General features: G+C 40.2%; 1 protein-coding gene across 2 annotated transcripts in view; it reads left to right on the top strand.

The window, feature by feature from the left end:
- CUNH11orf49 (chromosome unknown C11orf49 homolog) overlaps nucleotides 1–26,573 on the top strand; it is an 81,693-nt gene that overhangs the window by 45,313 nt on the left and 9,807 nt on the right. For both annotated transcript variants that reach the window (XM_042038431.1, XM_042038430.1), the window contains exon 4: nucleotides 21,698–21,782. In XM_042038431.1, the coding sequence (XP_041894365.1) occupies nucleotides 21,698–21,782 (85 nt within the window). The remainder of the gene's footprint in view (nucleotides 1–21,697; nucleotides 21,783–26,573) is intronic.

The raw sequence follows: 26,573 nt of genomic DNA, 5'->3' as shown, positions 1-26,573 counted from the left end.
AATTCAAAATTTTTAATCACAGCATTGTTTATATAAAGTGTACTATCTCGGAAAAACTAACTGGTTTTTGATGCTTTTTTACACCTAGACTTGTGTTCCCCTTTGAAAAGATTGCTTAATTCACCAAGAAACTTTTCTTCATGTTTCATAGCTATTAGTTATTAACTGATAAAATACAATATTTCCTGTTTAAATATTTTGTCTGGGAGTGCTATCAAAGTGGCCATGATACAGGTGCCCAGGTTATCTCAACTGGTGGCAGTACTTTAAGTGTTATTTTGACCCCATCAGCATCAGTGTACTGTGTGCTTGTTGGGTAGGCACTTCACTCAGCGTAAGCCCCAGTCTTATAATTTTTAAGTGCTAAAGTGACTTCAGCATTTTTCTGGTCCTGTAAAATTTCCCAGGTGTTTCAGGCTTTGAAAATCACTTCTCAGTAGGACTGAGAGCTTGTCAGCCAACCCTCTTCAAAATTCTCACAGAAATTATGAACATCTGCTTTTAATTTTTTAATATGTTAAGTACCACTCCACTACTGACATCCTCGCAAATTATCATTGAAATGGAAAATGTTTTGGATTCTGCAGAAAAAGAAGGATGATATGTATCAGATTAAATATAGCACATGCTTTTTCTGAACACTGCTTTATTTTTCCCCCCATGTAGCAAAATGTCAAGAGGACTATCATTACTACATTTTTCTCCTGATATGCATATCATTATCTTTGTCTTTTTGTCCCCTGATTTTTTTTTTTACCAGCTTTATTTTGTTTCTCTTCCCAGTTTCCTGCAAATTCCTGGCTTCTGAGTATTATTCGCTGCTGTCAGATGCCTTTTTTTTTTACATTGCATTATTTGTTTTTATACTGCTTAGGGGTCTATAAAAGATATTTATGCTAATACTAGATGAATTTTACTTGAATCTTCCACTTGAAATATATCAGAAAGGTAGTTAAAATATTGCCGGTGTTCGGCAGAGAACTTACTCTCTCCCACTGTCTGAATTTCATCTTGGGTAGGCTGTGCACCTTTTGGAAAGGGATATATCACAGAATATGCTGAGTTGGAAGGGACCCGTAAGGATCGTTGAGTCCAAATCCTGTCCCTGCACCGTATCAGCCCCAAGAGTCACACCATGTGTCCAAACACCTCTTGAACTCTGTCAGGCTTGGTGCTGTGACCACTTCCCTGGGAGCCTGTCCCAGTGCCCAGCCACCCTCTGGGTGAAGAACCTTTTCCTAATACTCTATCTAAACCTCTCCTGACACAACTTCAGGCCATTCTCATGGATCCTGTCTCCCGTCACCAGAGAGAAGAGATCAGTGTCTGCCCCTCCTGTTCCCCTCACTAGGAAATGTGTGACATTTCATCCAAATAAGGTATAATACAAAAATGTGTCAATAAAGATGTTTGGCAGCACTGTGACAATGAAATTCATATGAAGTGTGCAAGAATGATAAATATTATGAAGAAAGGAGGAGAAACTCTCTAATAGCATAATGCTTCAACACAGTGTTTGCATAATGGAGAAAGTGTTGATATAATTTATACAGACTTGAGGTGGTTTTCTGCACATTCCTGATTTTAGCATTTTTTGACATTTACAATGTTGTATTACTGTCACATTTTTAAATGGCTTTTCCTTGAGTTTTTTTGAGATAAACATGATCTTACACTACTGAAATAATTGATTAATACTAACAGCCTTCTTACTCCATGTACTGCCATGTCTTCCATGTACTTACTGAACAACTTCCATAGCAGGTGGTTGTTCTTTGTTCATTTTATGACTTGTGCATAAAATTAGGTCACAGCTTGGACAAAGCCTTGTTCTATTCTTTGCATGATTTCTAAAACATCTGAAGGAGTAAACAGGGAAAAAATTCAGTTTCAGATGCAGGAATTTGTAACATAAGATTAAAATTTCAGTGCTTAGGCAATGCCAAAAAGTTTCTATAAGGGTTATTTGCTATACATGGCTTTATCTCTGCTTATCCTTATTTTATTTTATTGGGTGGAAAGTTAGATTTTTAAACTGTGAAGATCCAAAAGCAGGTCTTTCAGTTTACTCAAATTAGGGTGGTTTGCTGTAATGATGTGTGCCATTTATAAAGCTGAATAGTAAGTCTTCTAAATGATAGAAGCTGACAGCAAAGGCAAAATAAGCCTTATGTTGGCATGTCAGTTCAACTGTGGGTGGATTTTCAGAGTTTTGAACTCTTTAGCTATTAATAACCCACTCTCTGCAGAGAAATCTAATCGGGTAATTTCAAAATTAATTATCACACTTTCAACCACCTGATAGTCATGAGTAACTCTTGAAAAAAAAAAAAAAACAACACCCAAACCAACAAAACCCGAAACTTCAAAAGGATATGTACTCCCATTACTAGGAAAGAAAATTGACTTGTCTGTAATACCTTAAGGCAAGCATGGCACTTTTGAAGAAGATGCACCTTTCCAAGTCAAATACAAATGCATAAGAGGGGGTGGAACTAGCTGCACTAATGACTTTTTTGCCCAGAGCAAGGGATGTTCCAGTGTTGTTTAATAAAATGCAGTCTGCGAATGCTACAAAATAGAGGCTCATACACCACTGCTGAGTGCTAAAGTGACTAGTTAAAGATTCATTTGTCCTTAATTAAGATGACCTTAAATTTCTTTGCATGGTGGCTACTGGAGGATGTAATTGAAGGCACCTGACACTTATTCACTAGTTCAAGATTTTACTCTTGCAAGAGATTCTTCAGTAGATAAATTCAGAATGATTTATCCCTTTAATGCTTTAGCTTTAATAACCGTAAGCTATTTCCTTAATCATTTAGAATTGTGTGATGCAGGAGATAGTTCAGCTTACTCTCCAAGAGATTAATTTCCTGCTTTTACACTGGCATTGACTTCTTTTTTTATTAAACAGGAATATTACAGATTTCAGTCACATTTTCTAATTGCAGGTACTATCATTTATAAAATGTTGTCACTCTCTCCTGTGTGCTGTGGAGGTAGGGACATTTTGTAGATTGCATTCTGAGGAAGGTGATGAATTGCTTTCAGACACTGGAGAAAAGAGTTTGCCTGGGAGTCCTGTGGCCAGCTGTTCTACAAGGTGGCTTGCAAGGAAACTGCTTCTTCCCAAGGAAGCAAACTGAGCCTGTGGCTAGATAAGGACTTTTAGGTTGGCACTGGTGAGAGAAGGAGTAGTCCTTGCCTTCCTCTCTACTCCTGATTTTCTTCCCTTTCTTTGTCGGGTGCAGTTGGCTGTATAGTGAAGACAGCACAGAGCTGATCCAAACAAAAAATAGCCTGTAAACCAGAAATTTCTTTTCAGTTTCATTAGTTTGTTGTCCTGTATAAGCAGCTGTGCTGGAATAATGGAGGGGATGGGAATGAAATGTAAGGGAGAAAAAGACTTCCCTTTGCAGAAGAAGACCCTGTAAAAAATCTGTGTTTGTATTACAGCTTTGTCTGATGGTGTTATAAAGGGCCTGGCAGGCCTGACCTGTTCTTAACACCATCAAACTTCTTTTCCTCAGAAAGCAATTTATATATAATTTCAGATCTCTTGTTTACAATTGTAGCATAAGCTATCAACAGCTTGTTGAATTTGTCTTGTCTGGCTTTATCTGCATGCAGGAGAGTGGGAGCCAAAGCAGAAAGATGACTAGTTTATTGTCTCACATAACATTTTAACTGAAAACATCCTGGTTGCAGGTATTTCTAGTGTTTTCCTGAACTTTCCATGCGAAAAGTATTATGGATGCTTAACTGACAGATATTAAATCCTCTGTGGTATAGGTCCTATTTTTTCAGTTTGTTGTTCTTCTGCTCATCCCAAAGTTGTTAGAATACTTTTTCTATTTTTTTTTTCAAAAGCCCACTGGTGCTACAGCCAATGAAGTAGCTTTATTCTTTTTCCTGACTTTGTGATGTATGTTATAATTTGCTATACATACAGAAAAGAGTTTGCACAAAATGATGCATGTTTTACTCAGACCATAGATGTAATGAAGTTGCTTTGACAGGCAACTTTAATATATCTCTGCTCTTCTCAAACTGTGAAAAAGGCTCTAGGGGAACCAAGAGTGTTTGCCAAAACTGCTTAGGCAAATGCCTAAACATATCCTCCAACCACACTCATAGTGCTTGAGCACAGCAAACTAGGACTGAGTCAGACTGACAGTGTTTCTAGAATAATTCTGTTTCAGATGTTAAAATTAGTGGATGGATAAAGAAAGCATCTCTGCTGACTGCGAGTACATTAGAATAACAGAGCAAAACACACCACTGCAGACAGTCAGGAGACTAACATTAATCAAGGTGTTCACCTGTATTTTGTATTGAAGCTTCCCAAAACAAACAAAACCACTGGAAACATTATTCAGGCTATTACCGGTGGTTCCTTAGTCTTGACAGTACCAGCTCAATTCAGAGCTGGTTAACCTGAGGATTCTTTCTCTTTACCAAGTAGTGCTATCTCTAGCACTCATCTTCTGAGCATATCCACTTGTATTAAAGAGCCTTTGTGTGGCAATACTTGAAAGCCTTCTTCAGAATTTGTTGTGCTCTGTGTTTTAACTGAGCAGTTTTTAATATAAACCTTTTCTGCTTCCCTTGTCTATTCTCTTCTTCCCCTCTTCTCTACTCTTCTTTTTCCTGAGTAACTGTAGGGTGAATAAAGAAGCAGTTTTGCATTTCAGTGCACTTAATGTAGCCAAGAGGTTTGTTCATTGCTGCTTTGTACTTTCAAGCAAACGAGAAAATTTAGATTAATAGGTTGTTTATTCTTTTGCGTGTTCCTCAAATCAAAGGCACTGGATTGCATTATTAAAGCAGTTTTGTGTGGCAGGCTTGGAACTGTCCTCACTGAGCTGTACATGAAGAAAAACGATGGCTTTTCATCCCCCACTCATTATGCAGATTGGCACAGGAACACTGTTAAATGTGGTATCATGTACTATCACTTAAAGACCTTCCTTCTGTACAGCTAATGTTGGGCTCCAATTTCACAGGATGATCAGTCTTGGAACAGACAAGGGAAACCCTAGAAATAGAAACACGTATGTCCTTAAATTTTAAAATTTTAAATACTAACCAGTTTAATAAACCGAGGTTTTGCTCAGAACACTAGTGACTGTCTGCTTTGCTGTGCTCTCAGATCTCTTCATTGAGGATTCTGTTCATTTGTTTCTCATCCGTTCAGTTAGCAATAATGCTTAATTTAGGCTTTCAACAATAATCTATCCAGCCAAATTATTGAAGAAAATTTTAAACATTTTGAGACCAGACCCATAATGGAAGGATCTAGCTAGTGTTGGGTAGCTGACTTAAATGCATGACTCTGTCCTGTGGATGTTCTCTACTGAACGGGCAGAAGTGTATCTCTGGGTCTCTGCATTAGGTACTCTAATTCCTTTTTCATTCTGTGACAGCAGAGTGTCTCCTCACCCAAGGCCTTCTGCTTTCAAAGTGAAAAGTCTGGGGGACATAATTTAAGAGTAGAGGAGGCAATTGTGCCTGTCTTAGGTAAATAGGAGGAAACAAGTTTCTTTGCCTTATTGTTCTATTTTGGCTCTAGCTAATGTTTAGAGCAAGAAAGCATTACATTCATCATCTTATGAAATGGCAGGACTTCTACTGTGTGCAACACACCAGCATGGCCGGGTGCACAGTAGGAAATAAGCACTGTCACAGTTACCAGACTGGCTGAACCTCTGTACTCTCCTTGTGCAATATCAGGTATTCTTCTTCGGTGTCAGACCTGATGCAGGATGAAGTAATTATGATTTTTCTCATTGTGTGCTCTGTTTCTGATTCTGCAGTCCCTTTTCCTAAATTGGAATCCTCTAGTTGGTCTGACTGAAATGTACATTCTCTCTGAGATACCAGCTGTACATTCTCTCTGAGATACCAGCTGGGTTCTCCAAGTCTCCCTAGAGGAAAGTGTTGAAAGCAAACGTTATGTAGGCTTGTTTATAAGGTACACTGTCATCTTCCACTTGACGATTATGTAGAATTCCTCCAGCCACTTTCTTATTTCACTTGTCTGTGTTAGTTTGTATTTGTATCACTGATCAAATGCCTGTCAGGCAACCATTTTCTTTCTCCAAGGGATCTCTACCTTTTTGGGGAATTGAGAGTGCCAGTACTTTGTTTTTTAGGGGTTGGTTTGTTTGTTTTCAGTCTCTGCATAGAAAAGTGATGCGTCTTTTCTACCTGAAACATGCAAATGTACTAGTGTCTTGTAACTGCTATACCAGATTTCTGGGGACAATATCAATTTTAGTCTTTTATAACTTTTCAATTCTCTAGATTGTTCATTCATGCATTAATGCTTGTAGGCCATGATAGCCAAGTTCGTAAAGGAATTACAGATCTCTGTTTCTAATGTTACATATCAACTTTTAACCTGATATAAAATGCCTCAAACATGAATAATTAGACCACTATATTCTTCTCCTGTATTCCTAGGCAGGGGAGAAAACATGACTGGATCCCAGACAGCCTATGTGTAGCTATGTGTTTGATCTGTGACAAATATGACAATCATTTAGCTGAACATTGTCACTTTTGTGAGAAAATCCATAAATATTTTTATCTTTCTGCTTAAACATTCTAGATACTATTTTGCCTGCTTAAATCCTTTATTCAAATTTTTTTCCCTTGTAGCTTTTGGACGTTTTTGAGTCAGATATCGCTGTTCGGCCATATATATCATTATCGTTAACCTTGTGTTGGTGACCAGTAGTATTCACACTTTGAAATACTAAAATACTGAAAAGAAGAAGAATATGTTACACTTGTGTTATCTAGTCAAAACTCTTGTGTCCCTATTCCTGTTTTGCATCTGAAGGCACATTACTGCAACGAGCTCCACTCTTGTGTCTCCACATATTCCTGCTATACAAGACACTTCCAGTAGTTGTATGGTTTTCTTTTTGTTTCCTAACAGGTATAACAGAAAGTATTTTCAGTGCTTCCTTTTAACATCTAGAATAGTTAACATTTTTACTCAGACATTGAAATTAGAATCTAATCTGTCTAGCCCTGAAAAGCTTTTAAATCTACACTGTATTCTTGGAAAGACTTTAGAGTAATATAGACAGCAGTTCAAAAATGAAATTGGAAGAAAAGCTAATTAAATTTCCAAGTAATTCACTGATTTCTTATTTCAAACATTAACTGCGAAGCAAGTAATGATCGTCTTCCTTTTGCAGTGGCAGTGGCTGCAGAACTGTGTGTTCCTCGTTCAGCAGAAGTCTGTTCTGGTCACAGCTGTGTATACAAAGCTAGAAGTGAAAATGAGATGTACACATAAAGGCTCTCAGTCTATTTCCCTTTGTAGCACTCATCTGTTTGTTCTTTACCAAACCCCAGAAAACATCCTCCTAAAAGGAAAGCACAAAAGTAAATAGTGAGAAGATTTGTTTTTTCCCTTGATAAACATGTCATGCAAAGTGACTTTCCAAACATATCCCATTTAGAAACCTTGAACTTCATCATTGTTTGTTGCCCACAAGCATGAATCCTAAAGGCCCCCATTCTTCCTGTTTCCAATTCCAGGATCTGTTAAGCCAAGTCTTGTTTTGGCACATGGACCCATGTTTTCCAGTCCAAAGAGTCACTTTCTGTATTTTTCTAATAACTGACTAACTGTCTCTTGCATTTGTCTGCTGAATGTCTCTGAGTGTTCATGGAGATGGGATATTTTTCGCTTTCCTTTTGGATCCCCTATGTGTTAATAATTTCATTTAATCTTGAATCTCTTAAGAGCTAGCACTACTAGTTTTGGAGCCCTTAATACTGCATGTAGGTGGGGACTTGGTACAGCAAAGCCTGAAACAGATCCAGACAGAAGATAACTCATGTGAAAGACAACTGAAAGGATGGATGCTACCTTTAAATGTGGCGTGAAAGTAAGAGGAGTATGAATTAATACATTCATATAGCATCCCCTTTTTTACCATCCACTTCACATAAAGTACTACTAAAATACAGCTACATCTGATGCAGTGAATTGAGATAAAGTTCTTTTGCCAGAAACACCAGGAAGCAATTTTTTTCCCATCAGGGCAGTATTAAGAAATATTTCTAATTGCAGGGAGCAAATAGGACCTCAGCTTTCAAGCTTTGCTTTGAAAGATGCAACACATTTCCTTTGAGTCAAGAACACATGCCGAAATACATTACATTTAAGTACTTCTTACAGCTATATTGCTGTACAATTTGTGCCATCTGATTTTCAGACACGTTCCATAAGTCTTAATATTGAATGGGAAAAAAAGGGCAAATGTTGCAGGAAATAAAAGGAACATGTGTGTTCTAAGTCTTCAATGGCTGGAGATGCTTAAAGAGCAGCTTTCATCTTACTCCTCCTCTGAGGGTTTACCATACTTGCACTTCCATGATGGTTTTTTTTGCTGAACAGTCAGGATATTGTTGCATGGGAGATGAAAAAATGTAAGTGAAACCACAGAGCGTACAGTTGTGTTAGAGCAATGTCGCTGAGGCCCCAGCTGCTGGTAGAGGTTAATACAGTGTTACTCACGGTGGATGGCCCATCTCACTGATTATTGCTATTAAATGGGTTAGTCAGCAGTAACTGTGGGTTTTTAGGACTCCTGCCATCTTCTGTTCCAAATAAGGAATGTCCTACATCTTTTAGAGCTGGTGTTTTGTTTCTCTTTTTTTGCGTTGTCTTCTCAGTAGCCTTCATCACAGCAGCAATCCATCCAGGATTCTACAGAAAACTGATCATGCTTCCTTTAGGAGAAATCACTTGCATATCATATCTAGTAAAAATCATTTGCTTACTCTGCTAAGTTATCATCCCACAACTAATCAGTTAAGTGATACCCGTTTTTTTTTTTGCTCCTGCCATAAAGGTCCTTACAAAGATCTTGAAAAGCCTGACCTCATTATGAAAAAGATTACACAACTGAATTCTGTTTTCTGTTTGAACAAGCCAGGATTACGGTATGGATTCCTCTCTACATCTGTCTTCCAGTAGATGGCCTTTTATTCCCCTCTAGAAAGCACTGTGCAACAACAAGAAAGTGTCCTTTTCTCTTTCTGCAACAACTTCCTCTTTTGTCTAGTTTCTTACACTTCCCTGATTACCATAATATATGCATAGCATCAGTGTTAGGGCATAATGCTGGAATATTTAGGACATTTGCCTGAACTTCCAGCAAAATATTCTTAACTTGTAGTTCAGGGTAGATGGTCCATGGAACTTTATTTAGCTGTAAAATAGGTGGCATTTAAGTTTAACTTTGACAAAGATGCATGATGTCCATAAAAAACTTTCAGGATTAATGGAAGAATTTAGAACTTTCTTAAAGAAACATTAAAAAAAAAAGGCTTTGTTTCATTTTTTAGAAATTAATATCTATGTTAAATTCTTATTAATATGTGTTTCTCCATGTGAAATACATAGAAAATCAACATTCTTTCTCTCTCTTTTCAATCTTAAACAACAAAAAAAAATTTTTGGACACATAGCTCACTAGAGTATTGTAAGAGTTAAAATCAAGGGACATTACAGAACCTTAGCCAAAAGCATACCGTTAAAAGGGGCAGTTGGATGCCTTGTTGTTTCAGGTTTCTCTTAGGGCATTCATTCTGTTCTGCATTCAGACCAGTTCTGTAGTGGTGGTCATTTACAATCATTAATCTAGCTCATTGATATTATAATGGGCTCCAAGCATTCTCTGTGAAGCTTACATGCTCCACTGCATTTCTTTCTAAATAACTAATGATGACTTCTTCAGTCTTGTCATTAACCAGATTACCCTTCTCCAGCCAGTTCTCTTATAGATTTGCTTTGTTTGAGGTTCATTTTCTTTTTATGTTTTCACTCTTATAAAAGAGACTCAATATTGGTGTGTTTAAGACCATTTTACATGCCTGAACAACACTGCCCAAGCATAGGTCCAGATACCATACCTATTTTTATGAATAGAGACTTTAACTGTTGACTCAGAGGCTCCTATAAACAATGCCATTTCCTTTCAGACTGTTTTTTTAGGCATTATAATTTGTGAAAGAAAATTGGAGAGAAGTAGCCCACAGTCTGGGTACTTGGGATTATACTGCATAGCCTGTGTATAAACCTCTAGTAAATGTATTGTGCAGTAAAGTCAAAGAATGGCCAGGCCTGCTGATGGCTTTCAGTTCTTGGAAGATGCATGTTTATGTCAGGTAGTCAAATTCTCTGTGAATTCAAGTGCAATGGAAAGATGTGCTAGACCCTTCAGTGCTTTGTGGATCACAACCAGCTTCTTGGGTTTCAACCACAGTGAGTAGACTGCTTTGTGTAATTGCATAGTGGTGTCACTCTTGGTGGCATGTGGAATTCTCCATTCTTCACGTGCCTGAACTTGTCTCCTTCAAGGTTGGGCTCATGATGGATGTGTTTCAGAGAAGCAGTATCAGAGTGCCTGCTGTGATGACAGCTGTTGGTGAAGGTGCAGTTAACTGTTCAAGACTTGACAGTGGATTAGTTAAGAGTTGATGTGGAGCAGGGACTGGAAGAGACACACAAGACTATCCTTAGTCATGATATAAATTATGCTGAAATGATTTGTCTCTCTTCCATTGGGTGCTTGTAGCAGCTGCACTGTTCTTTGAATGCTTCTTCCAAAGCAGTCATTAAAAGAGGAAAGTCCAAAACATTCCTGTTTTACTTATTGTTCTGAGAAAATTGTTGACTGTTGCACTTCATGCTTTTACATGCCACTTCGTGCCATATGAACACGTGGGAGATTCAAGGTACTTGAAAAGACCTGATTCTACCAGAACTGGTTCACTGGAGCCTTTCACTGATGTTTTCTGGAAAAGTTGTCTGGAAGGAAATTGGAAATGGAGGGGATCTTTGATCTGACATTGCTACAGCAATCTGCAGCATTTCCGTAGTTCATTGTATATCCTCCTTATCCTCTACCTCCTTTTTGTTTTAGGTCAATGTCATAGCTTTCTTCTGCTCCCTGACCCTGTGTGCATGACAGAGATGAGCTGTCTACCAGCTAACTGTATTTCTTGGGGCTCCCAAAGCAGAGAGGAAATACCAAGCACTAATTGAAGACTGGCCATATTGTCACTAGTCCTAGTACATATCCGAGGGAGGAGGGGTTGTATGTAAGGTCCTGCATTGAATGAAATACAGCTGCATACCACCTGCCCATTTACTCTGCCCATCTCGTGATGTGTAGCCATGAATTCTTCAGTTGTTTTGAAGATCTTAAGCTTAATGACAACTTGTTTTCTTGAGTAGAGGCTGATCCACATCTTGTCTAAAGATTACTGCTGCTGTTTGAGATCTTGGGGAAATGTTGATGGTATCCTTCAGTGAAGTGTTGCCGGCATTTCTGTACCTCACTATTAAGAGTGCTGTGGGTCCTGTTTCAAGTGGTTGAGCAGTCTGCCCCCCAGATGGTCAGAACTTCAACAGGAATGTTTTCTCCTTATTGTTTACAAGACCAATTAGCTCTGGCATTGGATTGATTATTTTCTACACAAGTGACTGAAAACTTGTCAAAGTGAGGAAAAGTCAACTGTTGAACAAGATAAAAGCAGGCTAAATCACCTATAGCTGGGGAGATCTGCTAGTTATGTCTTTAGTAACATTATAGTGAAAGGAAAAAATTTTCATAGTGGACACGTACAAAAAATGTCAAATGTTATGGCATTTCAGTTATAAATTGCTTTCACTCTGAAATGGTACCTTATTTCTAGTTTTCTAGTTTATCTGTCTTAAAAGCCAGTTCTGTGTTGCGTTGTTTTGGTCTGAGTTTGCTATGCCTCTGAAACATGATGGGTAGTCATACATTCTCATACTGTAGTCCACAAAACTAGGTCTATGTCCTTTTTTAGAGAAAGCTAAATGCCCTTAGAGATCATACTCAATGAGCTGAGCATATATTTAGGATTATACATGCTTTGGAATATGCATGGATTTATCTTTGTAAATGTTAAAGTTGCATGGAGAAAATTGGGTGTCCATTTAAGCCACCATCTGGTTCCTGTAGTCAACTATGTACTGGAAAATTTAAACCAGACTCTTTTGTTTGTCTTCTTCTATCTTCTTTCTCTGCTTCTGGAAATACTGCCAGAAGTTGTGGCTGCTTCTCCTTTCTTATTGTTTACTGTTCTTGCACTTCAGGAACTCTGAATTCTTTAAGCCCAAACTACATTCAGAGTCCCATTCTAGACTTAAAACAAGAAAATAAGGAGTTAACATTGTCTTTAGTGTTGCATTAGGTATAGTGTTAAGGTTCCTAAGATGAAAAGATCAAACTTCAGTCATGTTTCAGATTTTCTGTGGATTCAGGAATATCACACTACATCAGTTAAACTGTTCCAATATTGGAATGTTTTCTTTACAACCATGAGAGCTGAAAACTTTCTCTATGTTTCTAATGAAAGTTTGAATTTTTCAGTTTGTGGATGTGCCATGTTAGCCACATAAGCATCCAAATGATAGCCTTGGACTGTACCTTTGGCACAGCTCATGGTGCCCTGAGTAACATTCACTGAAAGCTGAAGTGATGCTGCCACATGAAACACTTCGTACTAAAGGGTAATTATGGGGAATTTGAAAGGGGCTAGAGGATGATTAACATTTGTATAAACAGAAAGAATCTGGTTTCTGGGGATAGAATTGGAGCAGTTCTGTATAAATTCATTTTCTGTTTTTGTTAATCTGGCAAGTGGTTTATTGATAAAAGGGCTCAAGATCAAAGTGCAGGAAAACAATTGTACCAGCTAGAAGATGTAACTCTTTTAAAAACCTTTCACTTCCTCAAAGTAGGGTGCTACAATATTTGCCCATAATGGACCCACTTCTCAGTTCGTATGAACTGTCTAGGCTACCTCCAGAACAAATTACTTCGTTCTTCATATCAGTGGCAGCTCAATCTTTTCCTTCTTATCCAAGTACTTCACAACTAGCTTTTTGCTCAATCACAATGCTAATCCTCTCTCCCTGTTCTCTCTTGCAGCACTCCCCCCACAAATCTTTTTAGGTCAGTCTGCTTAACTCTCCACTATATTCATCCTGAGTCTGACATAGGTTGTTCCAGGCAAATCTCACTAAATCTCTTTCAGCCTTTGTTTTTTCACATCATAAACTGGGTCTTTCTACCTATTGTCAACAGGAGTCACCTAAGTCTGCTGTTTGCAGCCGTGCTCCTTTTGTAGAGTGCAAAACATCTTGTTTGTGAAGACTGCTCACCTGCAGCAGCACCCTTATGTCTGGCAGGATTTTGCTCATATTCTCACAGGTTAGGAGAGGCAATCCAGGGTGCAGCCAGTTCCTGCAGGTACCTTTCTATCTGAGCCAGACTGTAGTAACTGTGCATTCTTCAGTTACCCTGTCTGCTTTTGCTGTCATGTCATGTCAGACACAAAGACTTCCAGGGTCCTTTCCTGAGGATGTCCTGGGATCTGTTCTGGGAGGATCTAAACAGTATCAGTGGAAAGAGTAGGTTTGTGAGTAACCTGAATTCATCTGCCTGCTTGGATAGTAAGGATGCCAAAAGTTCTGTTTTAAATGTGTCTGATACCAGAGTGTTCACACCATCACAGCAGTAGGGTGCAAGTACAGCAGGTAAAGCTGAACCTGCTGTTGATTAGGAGGATCACTAATCCTATGACATTGCCTTGCATACATCCTGGACGTTAAGGATTAAAATGTCTTAAGCAGGGAACTCCTTAAGCCTATCTAACAGTTTTTCTTTGCTGAGGATGGGTGAATCTGCTGTCCTTATCCCCTTTCTTCCCTCTTCCCTGCACCTGGCTGTGCTCTTCCACAGCTTGCTCTGCATGAGCTTTCAGCACAAATTTCTGAGAGCCAGTGCAATTCACTAGCCCAGGGAAAAAGCTGAATTTTCTCAGCAAGAGGCCTGCTGAGTGCCAGAGCTGGTATAAGGGGTGGTTCAGAACCATGTGGCCACCAGCAAGTGATGGGAAGGGAGAAAGAGAAGTGAGCCTGTCCCTTTCATTAGGAGTAAGGGTTTAGGTTGGCTTATGTGCATGTTGAACTTCATCATCAGCGTTAATGCATCCAGTTGTTAAAATAAGAAAATAAGAAAATATATGCTAGTAATATATAAAATAAAAAATGCAGAAATAATATATGCTAGTAGGTAATGAGATTGAGCCAGACCTTGATACAAAGCCACAGTATTTAAAGCTACTTATGTCCAACACTGCATGGAAAGAACTGGCTCTTATGTTGATCCATGATACAGATTTTACCATTATCCTGTTTAAACTGTTCGCTAGAAAATCTTCCTTTAAACAATTAAGTTGTTTTTCATCTAACCTTGCATCAATCTTTGGCTTTTAGAGCATTTTCCTATCGCTTAAAAGTAACAAGTGGGTCTCTCTCAGTTTTCTCCTGATTTTCCTACACTCTTTAGACTATGATGTAATGATCGTGGAAGCTGTCTGTACACTTCAAGAGCAGAATGAATCCTGCTGTACATGTCTTACATGAACATGCTTAGTCCTATGCATGGATTAATTTTCCTAGAATTCTTGGCTCTCTCTTTGTTACTAGCACTAGATGTATGGAGGAAATTAGGCCATAGGTATCCTGTGAACAAGGCATGTGCAGGCTTAGCCTGCTAGCCAGATGGTAGTTGTGAAGTTGCAGTATTATCAATACTCATGTATTTTGTAAAATTGTAGTTCTGGTAGACAGCTTGAGAACACATTGACTTTTATTTTGGGGGGCTTTTGGTTTTTTTTTTTGTTTTTTTCTACATGGTTGCAATCTTGCATGGATATAGAGAGAATCTTAGGTACATGATACACCAGAAACACCAAAAAACTAAAGGCCAGCAAAGACTCTTCCAACACTTAAAAAAAATTAAATTAGACTGTTCTCTGTTATATTTGCAGGAGACTGATTTACAGCTCTATGACTTCGACTCTTGAATGACTTCATGACTGTGGTAGAAAAGCAACCTGTGGAAATTGTGTGTCCTAGCATAATTCAAAGGGGACAGCTACATTGCTCAGGGCTCCAGTCTGCTTGGATACTGGTTGTACATAAAAAATTATGGGAATAGGGAACTTTAATGTATATTCATCAAGGCAATCCTTGTGTTTCTGGGAAGCTACTAATGTGACTTTTTGGGACAGATTTCATACACCAGCTGCAGTAAATAGTCTCCTACTGCTTTGGGCATTTTTATAGCTGTCACAATGTTGTGACAGTGTTGTAGATAGCTACTTTTTGTGCTGAAAGCAGCCTAGATACAGCAGCAATGACTGCAATTCAGGCTAAGTCCTAAATATTTATTGGCTTCCTGGGTAGATTTTACAGCCTTCACTGAGCTCCAGGCTTCTATGTCTGGGCTGCTGTCACTATGAAAGATAACTAGTTTTAAGATAATTCAGGTGTGCCTACACTTCACACACAACACTGACAGCAGCATTAACACATCACTTAGTACTCCTGGAGTGTGCATCACTCCAGGTCATGTGCCATCTGTTAGCCACATACAAACCAGAAACAGTTTTGATATGTGCTTTAAAAGTCAGAGAAGTACAAAGCAGCTGCCTCCATGTTTCTCAAGGTAGGCCATTTTTATCCAGAAAGTGGTACCTTCTAAGACTGTACCTCAGAGACAAAATTATTTCTCCACTCTAGCCCTGAAACATGAGAAACAGTCTGCCTCAGGCACTAAAAGACAATAAACTACTCACAGGACACTCCAATCTGTAGGAAAGGGTTAGGATTTTGCTAGTGGCATGGTCTCAGCAGCAGTACAATCTAGGCAATAATTTGAAGTCCAGTACAGCAAAAATTATGCTGAATGGTCAAAGTACTTCCTGTTAAACTCCTTCTTAGTGAGCTGTTGTTTTCAAATGACTTTGGAATTTGTTATTAGTTCTTTTTTCTAGAAGAGTGAAGTGTTAGTTCAGCTGTAAATGAACACGATTAACATGGAGACTGCAATCTTCATCCTTAAGCACATGGTATGAGCAAGTTTGTTCCACTGCAAGGGCATGGTAGAGTGTATATATCTCACTGCCCTGTGCTGTGGGGTCAGATTTAAACACTCCATGATTTGCTTCATTTGTTACTGAAACTTGAGATGCAGTAATTTGTGGTAGCAACCAAAGTAGCAGTTGTGGATTCCAGTTTTCACTCATTTTGACTGGTACCTTCCTTCTTTTCTTTCTTTCTTCATCATGCAACATTGAACTCTATTTACTCAGCTGTGGCCTGGAGACAGGAAGGAGCAACGTGGTCATGCACCAAAACTGCCCTTGTTTATTCCAAGCAGCTCTTGGCAGACAATGTGGTGCATGGGCAAATGTAATTTTCTGCATGGTCTTCACTGACCTTGCTGTAGGGGATAGGAAAACAGTGATCACAGCAAAGTGAAGACACCTCCTAAGGTCTGTGGTGATCCCACTTCCTGTATAAAAGGTATCCAACTATAGTCTGAAAAATTGGTATGATTTGTTGGTCAGGCGCCTGGGGTGTCTACGGATGAGTTGTGTTACAGCCTAAAAAAGTCTGCCTCTGTACTTCAGTGAATAATTTGATGCCATTTCCCCAGGCATAAGAAACAAAAGATTTCTTTAGAGCAGGAACTTCTCTGCACCACTTCAGCTTTATGGGCAGTTCCTGTCTAAATGGACCATTTGCCCAAAGATTGAAACTGTAATTAATTCCACTTTTATTGACAACAAACTTCATTCTCTAATGTGCTGGTTGGAGAGGATCTCTGCCACCCTTTCCCAAATTCTTTCTGAGAAGACTTCTGCTTTTATTCTATATTGTTTTCTTGTTTTATGGTAGAGGAGTAGGGATGATGCTGTGATTAGGTATGAAGAGAGAGAAGAAAAAACATAAATTTTTATAAGTTTTAAAAGTATCTTATTTTACCAAGTGAGACATCTCTATTTATGCCTCAAAACTAATGCTCTCTTAGGGCCCAGTTACCTTCTCAAGCTGCTTTTGTCTATCAATCAGACAGGGACTGAGAAAAAAGTGCAACTTTCTCTGGAAACCTCATCCTTCAAGAAAAACCAACCTCAAACTCCTTCACCTTCAGAGAGAAAAGAGGAGACTAAAAATCGAAATTAATGAAAAGGGCCTTTGCTGATTAAAGCAGGCAGATTATCCTCCTAGAGCCTGTCTGTTCTGAATGCATGAAAGATGTTTTGTATACTGCTGGACACAACACTGTGAAAATCTAAAGGGGATCAAAGCAGAGAAACAGATATAACTGGGCTAAGTAGGGAAAGAGAGAGAGGGTAAGGTAAACAGATTTAACTTTAGCTAAATGTTAATCTGTTAAGTAGATTGAATAAAATACAGTATGAAGAAAGGGTTATTATAATGGCCTGTTGACAAAAAAAAGAAAAAATAATGAGCAAGAGGTATAAGGATGCATAAATAGGAATTTGAATTTAACCAAACAAAAAATGGAAATCAAGTATTGCGTAAAGCTTTCAGTTGGTGTGACTCCTTCAGACTAGCATGTAGACATTTTAGCAAAGATCAGAAATTTATTTCCCAGCATTATTCAAAGCTAGATTTAGAAAGCCTTGAAGAGTAAGAGGTCCATACTATCCTGTTCAATTATGACCAAGTGTCAGTTTCAAAAAGAGCTTTTTTATGCCCAAATTCTGTTTTCATGTAACCTGCTTCCTGTGCTGGGCTTGTGGAAAATCACAGAATCATAGAATGGGTCAGTGACCACAGTGGGTCATTTGGTTCAACCTCCCTGCTCATGCTAGGTCATCCTAAAGCACATGGCGCAGGATTACATCCAGATGGTTCTTGAATATCTCCAATGAGGGAGACTCCACAATCTTCTTGGACAATCTGGTCCATGGTCACTCCCACAGTAAAGAAGTTCTTCCTTTCTTCCTTCTTTCCATGTGGAATTTCCTGTGCATCTGTTTCTGCCTGTTGCTTCTTGTCCTACTGCTTGGCGCCATCAAAAAGAGCCTGGCTCCATTCTCTTGGCACCCTCCCTTCAGATACTTATAGACATTGATGACGTCCCCTCTCAGTTGTCTCTTCTCAAGGATGAACAGGCCCAGGTCACTCGGCCTGTGCTCGAAAGAGAGATTCTCCAGACCCTTAATAATCTTTGTAACCCTCCACTGGACCTGCTCTAGGAGCCCCATGTCTCTCTTGTCCTGAGGATCCCAGAACTGGACACAGTGCTCCCGATGCAGCCTCACCAGGGCTGAGTGGAGGGACAGGATCACCTCCCTGGACCTGCTGGCAATGCTCTTCCTAGTGCACCCCAGGATTCCATTGTCCTTCTTTGCCACAAGGGCACTGCTGGCTCAGGGACAGCGTGTTGTCCACCAGGACTCCAGGTCCTTCTCCACAGAGTTGCTTTCCAGCAGGTCAGCCCACAGCCTGTGCTGGTGCAGGAGGTTGTTCTTTCCCAGGTGCAGAACCCTACACTTGCCTTTGCTAAATTTCAGATGGTTCCTCTCTGCCCATCTCTCCAGCCTGTCAAGGTCTTTCTGAATGGCAGCCCAGCACTCCAGGGTATCAGCCATTCCTCCCAGCTTTGTGCCATCAGTGAACTTGCTGAGGAATCCTCTATCTCTTCATCCAAGTCATTGATGAATAAATTAAACAATATTGGGCCCATTATTGAACCTTGGGAGACATGAAACTTGCGTGTACCTTACATGACCAGATAGTTTTCTTGAGAACTTAGGTCATAAATCTTGGTGATACTTTTCTTGATGACTGTTGAGTTAACAAGATAATAGTGAACAAAATTTTCTTTCTTCTGTGTTGTGTCATGAAAGAGAGATAGTGAGCTGAAAACTCAATTCAAAATATGCATAATCCTGTTTATGGTAATTGGGACTTTTTCAATATCTTTTTGCAGTTATACATAAAACTTGGTGATACTTTCCTTAAGGACATTCAAGGAACTGATTAACTAACACTGCAGGAGGAAATCCCACTGTTCCACTGAATTCCATCATTAACACAAGCTCAGGTACACATAGACTGAAGCACCAAGGTCATATCTGCAATAGAGAACAACTCCTGATTTGTTTTTTGACAAGAAATGACAGTACAAACAAGGTACATATGCTCCAAGACACCTGTAACTTCAGTGCAGTCACAGAAATTTAATTCTGTTCAACATTCAAGTTCTGGAAGAAGAGAGGTTCTGATGTATTTATCCTTACAATAGATTAGGTTCTACAGATCCCTGCAATGGTATTGTAGTTCTGCACAGGCTGGGACTTTTGTGTGTTACAGCAGATTTCTGACTGCAGAATTGGCTGTTCCAGACAGAGAAAAATCACCTTTTCATAGCATGACCCTAAACCCAAGGTGCTTCATTAAATAGAAAGTCTTTCCAAGAGCAGTGCAAAGTATAGTACTCTAGAGAGTGTTTATAATGGATGTCAGAGTGTCTCAGCTATGTTTTTCAGCCATGGGGCTTCCTGAACTGAAGAGAAAAATCATAGCTCTTGCTTCTCTTTCCCCCACTTCCCTGGCTAACAATGAAGATAAAGGAAAAGTCTGTAACTTGATTTTGGGACAGTCTTCCTGCAGTATTTCTTTAGTCAGCATTGAAAACATTAATTTGACTGGGTTGGATGTTGCAGTGAAATGTCCCTTTGATACTGTATCCTGCCTCTTGAAATATCTGACAAAGATGTAACATTTTCTCTTTCTCTTGCTTTTGTCAAACTGCCAGGCTTTGAGGAGTTGTGGAGATAGGGAGAAGCCCTCATCTGCCAGGGCTCAGTATTGGGGCCAGTCCCGCTTAATCTCTTTAACAATGTTCTGAACAAGGGGATCAAGTGCCCTCTCAGCTAGTTTACAGATGACACCAAGTTGGCCAAGTGTTGATCTGCTCTCTGCAGAGGGATCTTGAGAGGCTGGATTGATGGGCAAAGTTCCAGGTCCTGCACTTGGGTCACAACAACCCCATGCAGCGCTGCAGGCTGGGGGAAGTGTGGCTGGAAAGCTGCCTGGTGGCAGAGAACCTGAAGGTGCTGGTGACAGCAGCTGAACATGAGCCAGTGTGTGCCCAGGTGGCCAAGAAGGCCAGTGGCATCTGGCCTGTATCAGCACAGTGTGGCCAGCAGGACCGGGGCAGTGATTGTCCCCCTGTACTCGGCACTGGTGAGGCCACACCAGGAACCCTGCATCCAGTTTTGGGCCCCTCCCTATGAGAAGGACATTGTGCTCTCTGGAGCACATCCAGGGAAGGGCAACGGAGCTGGTGAAGTGTATGGAACACAAGTCTTGGGAGAAATGGCTGAGGGAGCTGGGGTTGTTTGGCCTGGAGAAAAAGAGGTTCTGGGGAAACCTTACTGCTCTCTACAGTTACCTGAAAGGAGGTTGTAGTGAGATGGAGGTCAGTCTCTTCTCCCAAGTAACAGGATTAGAGAAAATGGCCTCCACTTGTGCCAGGGAAGGTTTAGATTGGATATTAGGAAAAATTTCTTCACTGAAAGTGTGGTCAAGCATTGGAATGGCCCTCCGGGAAGTGATGGACTCACCATCCCTGGAAGTGTTCAAAAAACATGTAGATGTAGTGCTTAGGGATGTGGTTCAGTGGTGGACTTGGCAGTGTTGGTTAATGGTTGGACCTTACTTACTCTGTGATTCTAAGTTGTGGCTGTCATCTGAAACAAGATTAATTATTTGGATGAAAGCCTAATGAAGACTAACATGTTTGTGGCAAAAGAACTTATGCTCTGTACCTCAGTCCCACTGCCAGTGCCCTTGAGATCCCCTCCCTGACTACTGCTTGGCTCTACTTCCACCTCTGGCTCTTTCTTCCATACTTTGCATTCTTCTGTATATAGAAATACTGCAAAATTGCTGCTGTTCAGCTAGTCGTCTTCTTAACTCCAGTCCACAGCCTTTTGGACTGTGAACATACAATCATGTAGGGCTTTTTCACATCAGGATGTTTCCATTCCCTTGGGATCCTATAAGCTTCCCTAAGAGTCACCTCTTTTAGACTCCTTCTGCTGAGCCACAGCGTCCCTTCTTGACCAGTCTTTCACAAAGATGCTCTCTAACACATGAATCATTTGATCGGTTTTCTTGTGTTTTTTGGATCTTTGTTCTGTGCTTCCTATAATACAGTGACCAGATTTGTACACATTATTCCAAAAGAGACCATCCAGCTGCCTTACTGAATGCCAAAGTAATAACGTCTGTGGTTTATACTCTATAGCCTTCCATACACAACCCAAAAACCTTGTTTGCCTTTGTTACTGCTGCCAGATGTTCTGTGGATGATTTTCAAGTGTATTGTGGGGAATGTCACCATGCCAGTGAATTTCAGCAAATTTAAGCAACTTTGAAATTATTCCTTTTTCCACATGGTTATATTCAAGTCAAACAGAACTGTGTTCTCACTTGAAACTGCCCTATTTTGGTTACTCCTTTTTCACACTGAATCACTACCTGTTACCAGTTTCTCTGCAGGAGCCTGTTCAATAGGATTTCCCCTTTATCAGCCCTCTTTCAGATTGTGCTGGGAACTCCATTTGAAGAGCCCAGCTCTGAAGGTCTAGGGAGCAGTTACATTGTCTTTAATACCCAGACTACTTGAATTGGAAGTAAAGGGAATATGAGGTTTTTTTTCCTAGAGAGGAAGCAAGGGGAGGGAACAGCCTATAAAAGAATTACAATGTTCTCACCTCTCTTTCCCTGCAGATTTGCTGACAGCACAGGAATACCACTGCCTGCTGCAGCTGCTCTGCCCTGACTTCCCAATGGAACTCACTCAGAAAGCAGCAAGGTGGGTCCTCATTCTCTCTTTAAAGGCAAGATTAGTCCTACGTGCATGGACTTAGGAACTAGACCTGTGGGTAAAGGCATGACCAGGGACCTTCAACTTTTAAGGTTTGGGGGAAAAGAGACGCTATCTTTTGAGGTTAAGAACAGGGTGTTTCTCTAGCAATGTGAAAGAGTATATATTTAAGATACACAAAAACTGAAATATCAGTGCAGAATGCTGCTGTTGGCTCTATGTTCACATGAATTGCAGATAAAAGAATGTTAGCCAATATGGTTTTAACTGACATGATTTTTAAACTGTATTTCAAATACTGTTTACCATTCTAAAATGTGTTCCACCTTGCCCCAGCTTCTATGGTTGATCACATTTAAGCACACTAACCTCTGAAGGATTGCCAGTGTTTTAAAGTATGTTTGGTAAGAACATGGTAGCTAATCTGTTTGAAATTTTCTTTTAATCTAGACAAGGCAAAAAGCAGATAGTTGGCTCAGGGCATTGATAATGTGATATGGAATTTTTTACTGATTGTGCTTGCTGATTCCAGTGCAGCCCAGGCAGTTGATTATTAACTATCTGATATTGAAAACTTAATAAGGTACACACATCTGTTCAGTTGCTTGTCCCCCAATGCCAGACTAAAAAAGAATGCTAGCCCTGTAGTAGAGATATATTTGCTGCTTCTTTCATGGAGGTACACAAGCACCAGTCCTGTGTGCTGGTGTGTATTTCATAGGACTCCAGCTGAACTGAGCAGGAATTTGTGATGGTGCATGCAATGGAGACTTCAGCATATCTACACATGTTGTGATGTTTGTGTCAAGGAATTTAGTCCACAAGGCTGCTGTAAACTAGAGGCCCCATTCAGGGGCCTGCTGCACTGTTGTGCATGTGCCATAGAGACAGACAAGCTGGCTTTGGGAGCAGGTGTTGGAGAGAAATGAGATCTCCGTCAGAGGCACCCAGGCTCAGGTGGGGATGACCTCACTCCTACTTTTGGCTGGCTAGAGATTTACTTGAACTCTGTAGCAAGCTGATCTATTTGAACAATTTTAATAAAACTTGCCATATTTCTAAACTATCTTTCTCTTTGCTTACAACTGTTGCTCACGCTCTTGTCCTTTTTCTGGTCTGTACTTCCCATTGTCCGCCTTGGTCTCTGCCTGTTGGAAGGGTGAGCTCTGCAGACTTTCTTACAGCACCAGTTGATCAAGTCTTTGCAAAACATGAGTGTCACATGCAAACCTACAGACATTGTTCCTTCTTCAGTCTGCACACCCCCAACGGATTTGTTGCTAATTTTCTTGGGAAAGGAATTAAAGAAAGTAGCAGCAGGAGTAGCCACAGCATTCAGTGATACAGCGAGGACCTGCACTGGTGCTGCTGGGAAGAGGGCAGTTGTAGCTGTAGTCTCAGTGCTGCATGATTGAGATGATCTCACGGCATGGTGCAGTCCGCTCATCCAGGAGCTGTTGCTACGCACTGGTAACAAACACTAGGACTAAGATCAGGAAATGTCTAGAACATAAGAATGGAGGCTGCAACAATACAGGTTTTATTCACATGACATCACAGAGCTCCATTTTTCTGTTCCTGGTGCTACACAAATGCAGAAGTCGTACCCAAAAAGTGAACCAGGGTATCTGTGTCTGTGAGATTTCTTGGATGTTTTCTTCTTCAAATGGTTATAGCCATTAGCAGATTAAAGACTTTAATCTACAGAGATACCTTTGAGGTTCAGAGACACCTTTTGGCTTTCTGAAGAAATTGCAGGACAGAAAATGAAGGAGTTTTTCTGGTTTGATGCCATGATTTTAAGATCTGTACCTGAGCACTGATTTTTCTATTGTAAGAGAAACAAAAGGAACTCCCTGCACATATTTGAGTAGTGAGAGCCAAGAAGTTCACCGCTCCTATGCTGTTTTATTTGGTGTGGAAGCTCATGTTGCACTGATCAGTACTAATGGAACTGGGGCTTGAAATTCAGTACCCCTATTGTTAAAAAGATTGCCTAAGAATGCAGATCTTGCCTGTTTTGTATGTTTTGCTTATTTTTGCCTCCATGTCTCAGTAAATAAACCAAGTCTCTGAAAATTCATTTGAGCCATCCTGGCTTTGAGACAGATTGTGTCAGTTAGCCTTTAATGGTAGCAGAAAATGGTAAAAGTCCTTTCAACTTACCTGGTCTAGAGTTTGTCCTGGGAACATCCTGTCTAGTCTGGATTTCTGAGATTTTACCACAATCAGTAGACCATAAAGTTTCCCCACTGGCACAATAGCAAGGCTTTCCTGCCAGCCAAACCCACTTGAACCCTGAAAGACCACTATACCCTCTACCAGAACGCCACAAGTGTAGGCATTTTTATTCAGTGCTTTCCAAAGTTCCTCCTTGATTTTCATTACTCATTGAGTGCCAACTACTAACTTTTTAAACACAGCTGTGGCTTCAGGGCTTAAAGTCTAATTTGGATAACAAAAAAATGAATAAAAAATGCCTTGAAATAAGAGATACCTGATGAACTTTTTTGAATTGCAGTTCAGGCTTTCAGATTTTGTCCTCAATTTTGGTCCTGCTGTCTAGGTAACAGTCTGTGGCTAGGTTTTTCTCCTTGACCGATATTTCAAGGAAGAGGTGCAGATATGTTGCATATGATGCTCTCTCAGCTTCCTTGAGTGCTCAGTCAGCTGGCTATGTGGGGGAATTGCCAGCTGCAGTCCATCTCCTCATAAATGATTGTCTTGGATTTAAAGACTTCTCAACATTTCCGGCGTGCAAACTCCTGGGCCAAGCAGAATCAGTAACCCAGCACCAGAGTGCACCTGCTTCTATTTAGATGCTTCTCTGTCACATATGTGCTGTACAGGCTTCCGCAGAGGCTCCTTGCTGTCTTTAACAGCAAAAACTGTCCAGCAAATTCTCATGTGTACTTTCTCATGCTCTCCCCCAAGTAAGAGACTGGGACTTGGTGCTGCAAAGCACTGCCATTGACCAGAGTTTTAGATTTAACAAGTGAAAAGAGTTTCTTATTATGAAGGTGGTGTAATGTTGTCTCTCTGCATAACAAATATCTAAAACCACTCTCCACTGTTGTTTTCCTGCAACTTTGAGAAGAAAGCTTCGGTGCTTTGAGGGTATCTGGGAAACAGACCATCATTTCAAAGGAGGGAGTGCAGCTCATCAGTGATGTGGCCAATCACATTTCCAGTGCTTAAATAGTGGTTGGAAATGCCAGTGGCTGAGCAGTATTGCCTGAGAGATAAAGATGCTCTGCCTGCCAGCTTCAAAGCCATTTCCTTGATGTGGCCACTGACAATCTCAGTAACATGCTTATTAGTGAGAATTAAGAACTGAAGCTACTGCTTCTTTAGACAGGAGGAGAGGAGGCTTCTGGAATGTAATAAATAAATCAGAAGCACTTTGACATCTTCAAAGGGTTTTGTTTTAAATACTGGCTTTTCTCCTGGGGACCCTCTTAGCCCCAGTCTTTCTTCTTTGAGATAATTAATTCAAGCTGCTCTACATGTTTGATTTTGCCACAGTGAACAGAACTGGTCTGAGTGGCAGGCAAGTCTTGCAAGATCCTGTGTTCTTCTAGGTCAGCCTCCCACACAGCTCCCTGGAGTCTTTTACATGAGACAGAACAGTGTTTCCCCAGCAATGTGTTTAGACAATTGATGCTGCAGGAGTTGGTGCGTAGATTGCATCTGGCCCTGTATTCAGAAGGGTCCTACTGGATGACCCATACTTTGGCTATAATGAACTGACAATCCTCACATGGCACAGTGTGCCAGGTACTGACTGTATGGGTTCAGTAGACCTACACACAATTGAAAAGAAATACCAGTTGCCTTTCTTTAGCATTGCCTGAATACTCTGGGGTTTTTTCATCAAAATGGAGTATTTTTTTCTGGTTTACAGTTTAAGCTGTCATTGCTCAGATGAGTTTGATTGTCCCCACTTCAGAGACTGACCTTTTTATCCTTAAGTAGTGGTAGCAGTGACCAGAGCATTATTTTTGTTTTCATTTTGATGAACATTTTTGTCCTGAAATCCACAGGTTTTTTTCCTGAAAGGAGGAGTTGAACTTTGCTATCACTTATATTTCATCTTTATGGCCTGTGGCTGGTATTTTCCATATTCAAGAAATATGCTTTGAAATAGGGACTCATGTAGCTCCCTACATGCACCTACAGCTTAGCAGGGAGAAAGAAGACTGTCCCTGGCCCAAGAAGTCTTCAGTTGTCATGAAATTTGACCTGATAGTCAAATAAGAGACCTGATATGAAAATAGACCAATTCTTTTATCAGGAAGGGAGGATAGGGTGTTCACAGTGTGCTGATTGTTGGTGCAATGTTATTTCCTTTGTAGTCAAGTAGAGTTTGTTTGAGTATAGATGGTGAATTGCAACTGTTACAATCTTTATGAATCTGAAAAATATCCCAGTTAGATGAATTCTGGTACACAGAGGGATAGCATGAGTCTTGTTCTGCTTACACCAGTTTACTACTTGTGTAGCTGTCCTGTCTGTAGTCAGTTAGTCAGAAGCTGGACTTTGATGATCCTTGTGGATCCCGTTCAACTCAGGATATTCCACAATTCTATATAACCATGTGAACCAGCCTTGCAGTTTTTTGTGCCAGTGTTTGTTCCACCATGTCCACTAGGCTTTGAATGTCACACTGCTCTGTTCACACTGTAGCTGAAGTGTGTGATTGACATTCAGGATCTTCTCCTCACTCCAGGTTCTTAAGCTGCCTTTGTTTCATAGTAGGGCATCCACATCCATGCAGCA

The sequence above is a fragment of the Corvus kubaryi genome, unplaced genomic scaffold (genome assembly GCF_017639235.1).
Source record: "Corvus kubaryi isolate FWS band 111438036 unplaced genomic scaffold, C.kubaryi_AGA036_p1.0 37392, whole genome shotgun sequence".
NCBI classification, from domain to species: domain Eukaryota; kingdom Metazoa; phylum Chordata; class Aves; order Passeriformes; family Corvidae; genus Corvus; species Corvus kubaryi.
The sequence above is the reverse complement of the archived record's forward strand: the minus strand, read 5'-3'. Positions and strand labels throughout refer to the sequence as shown.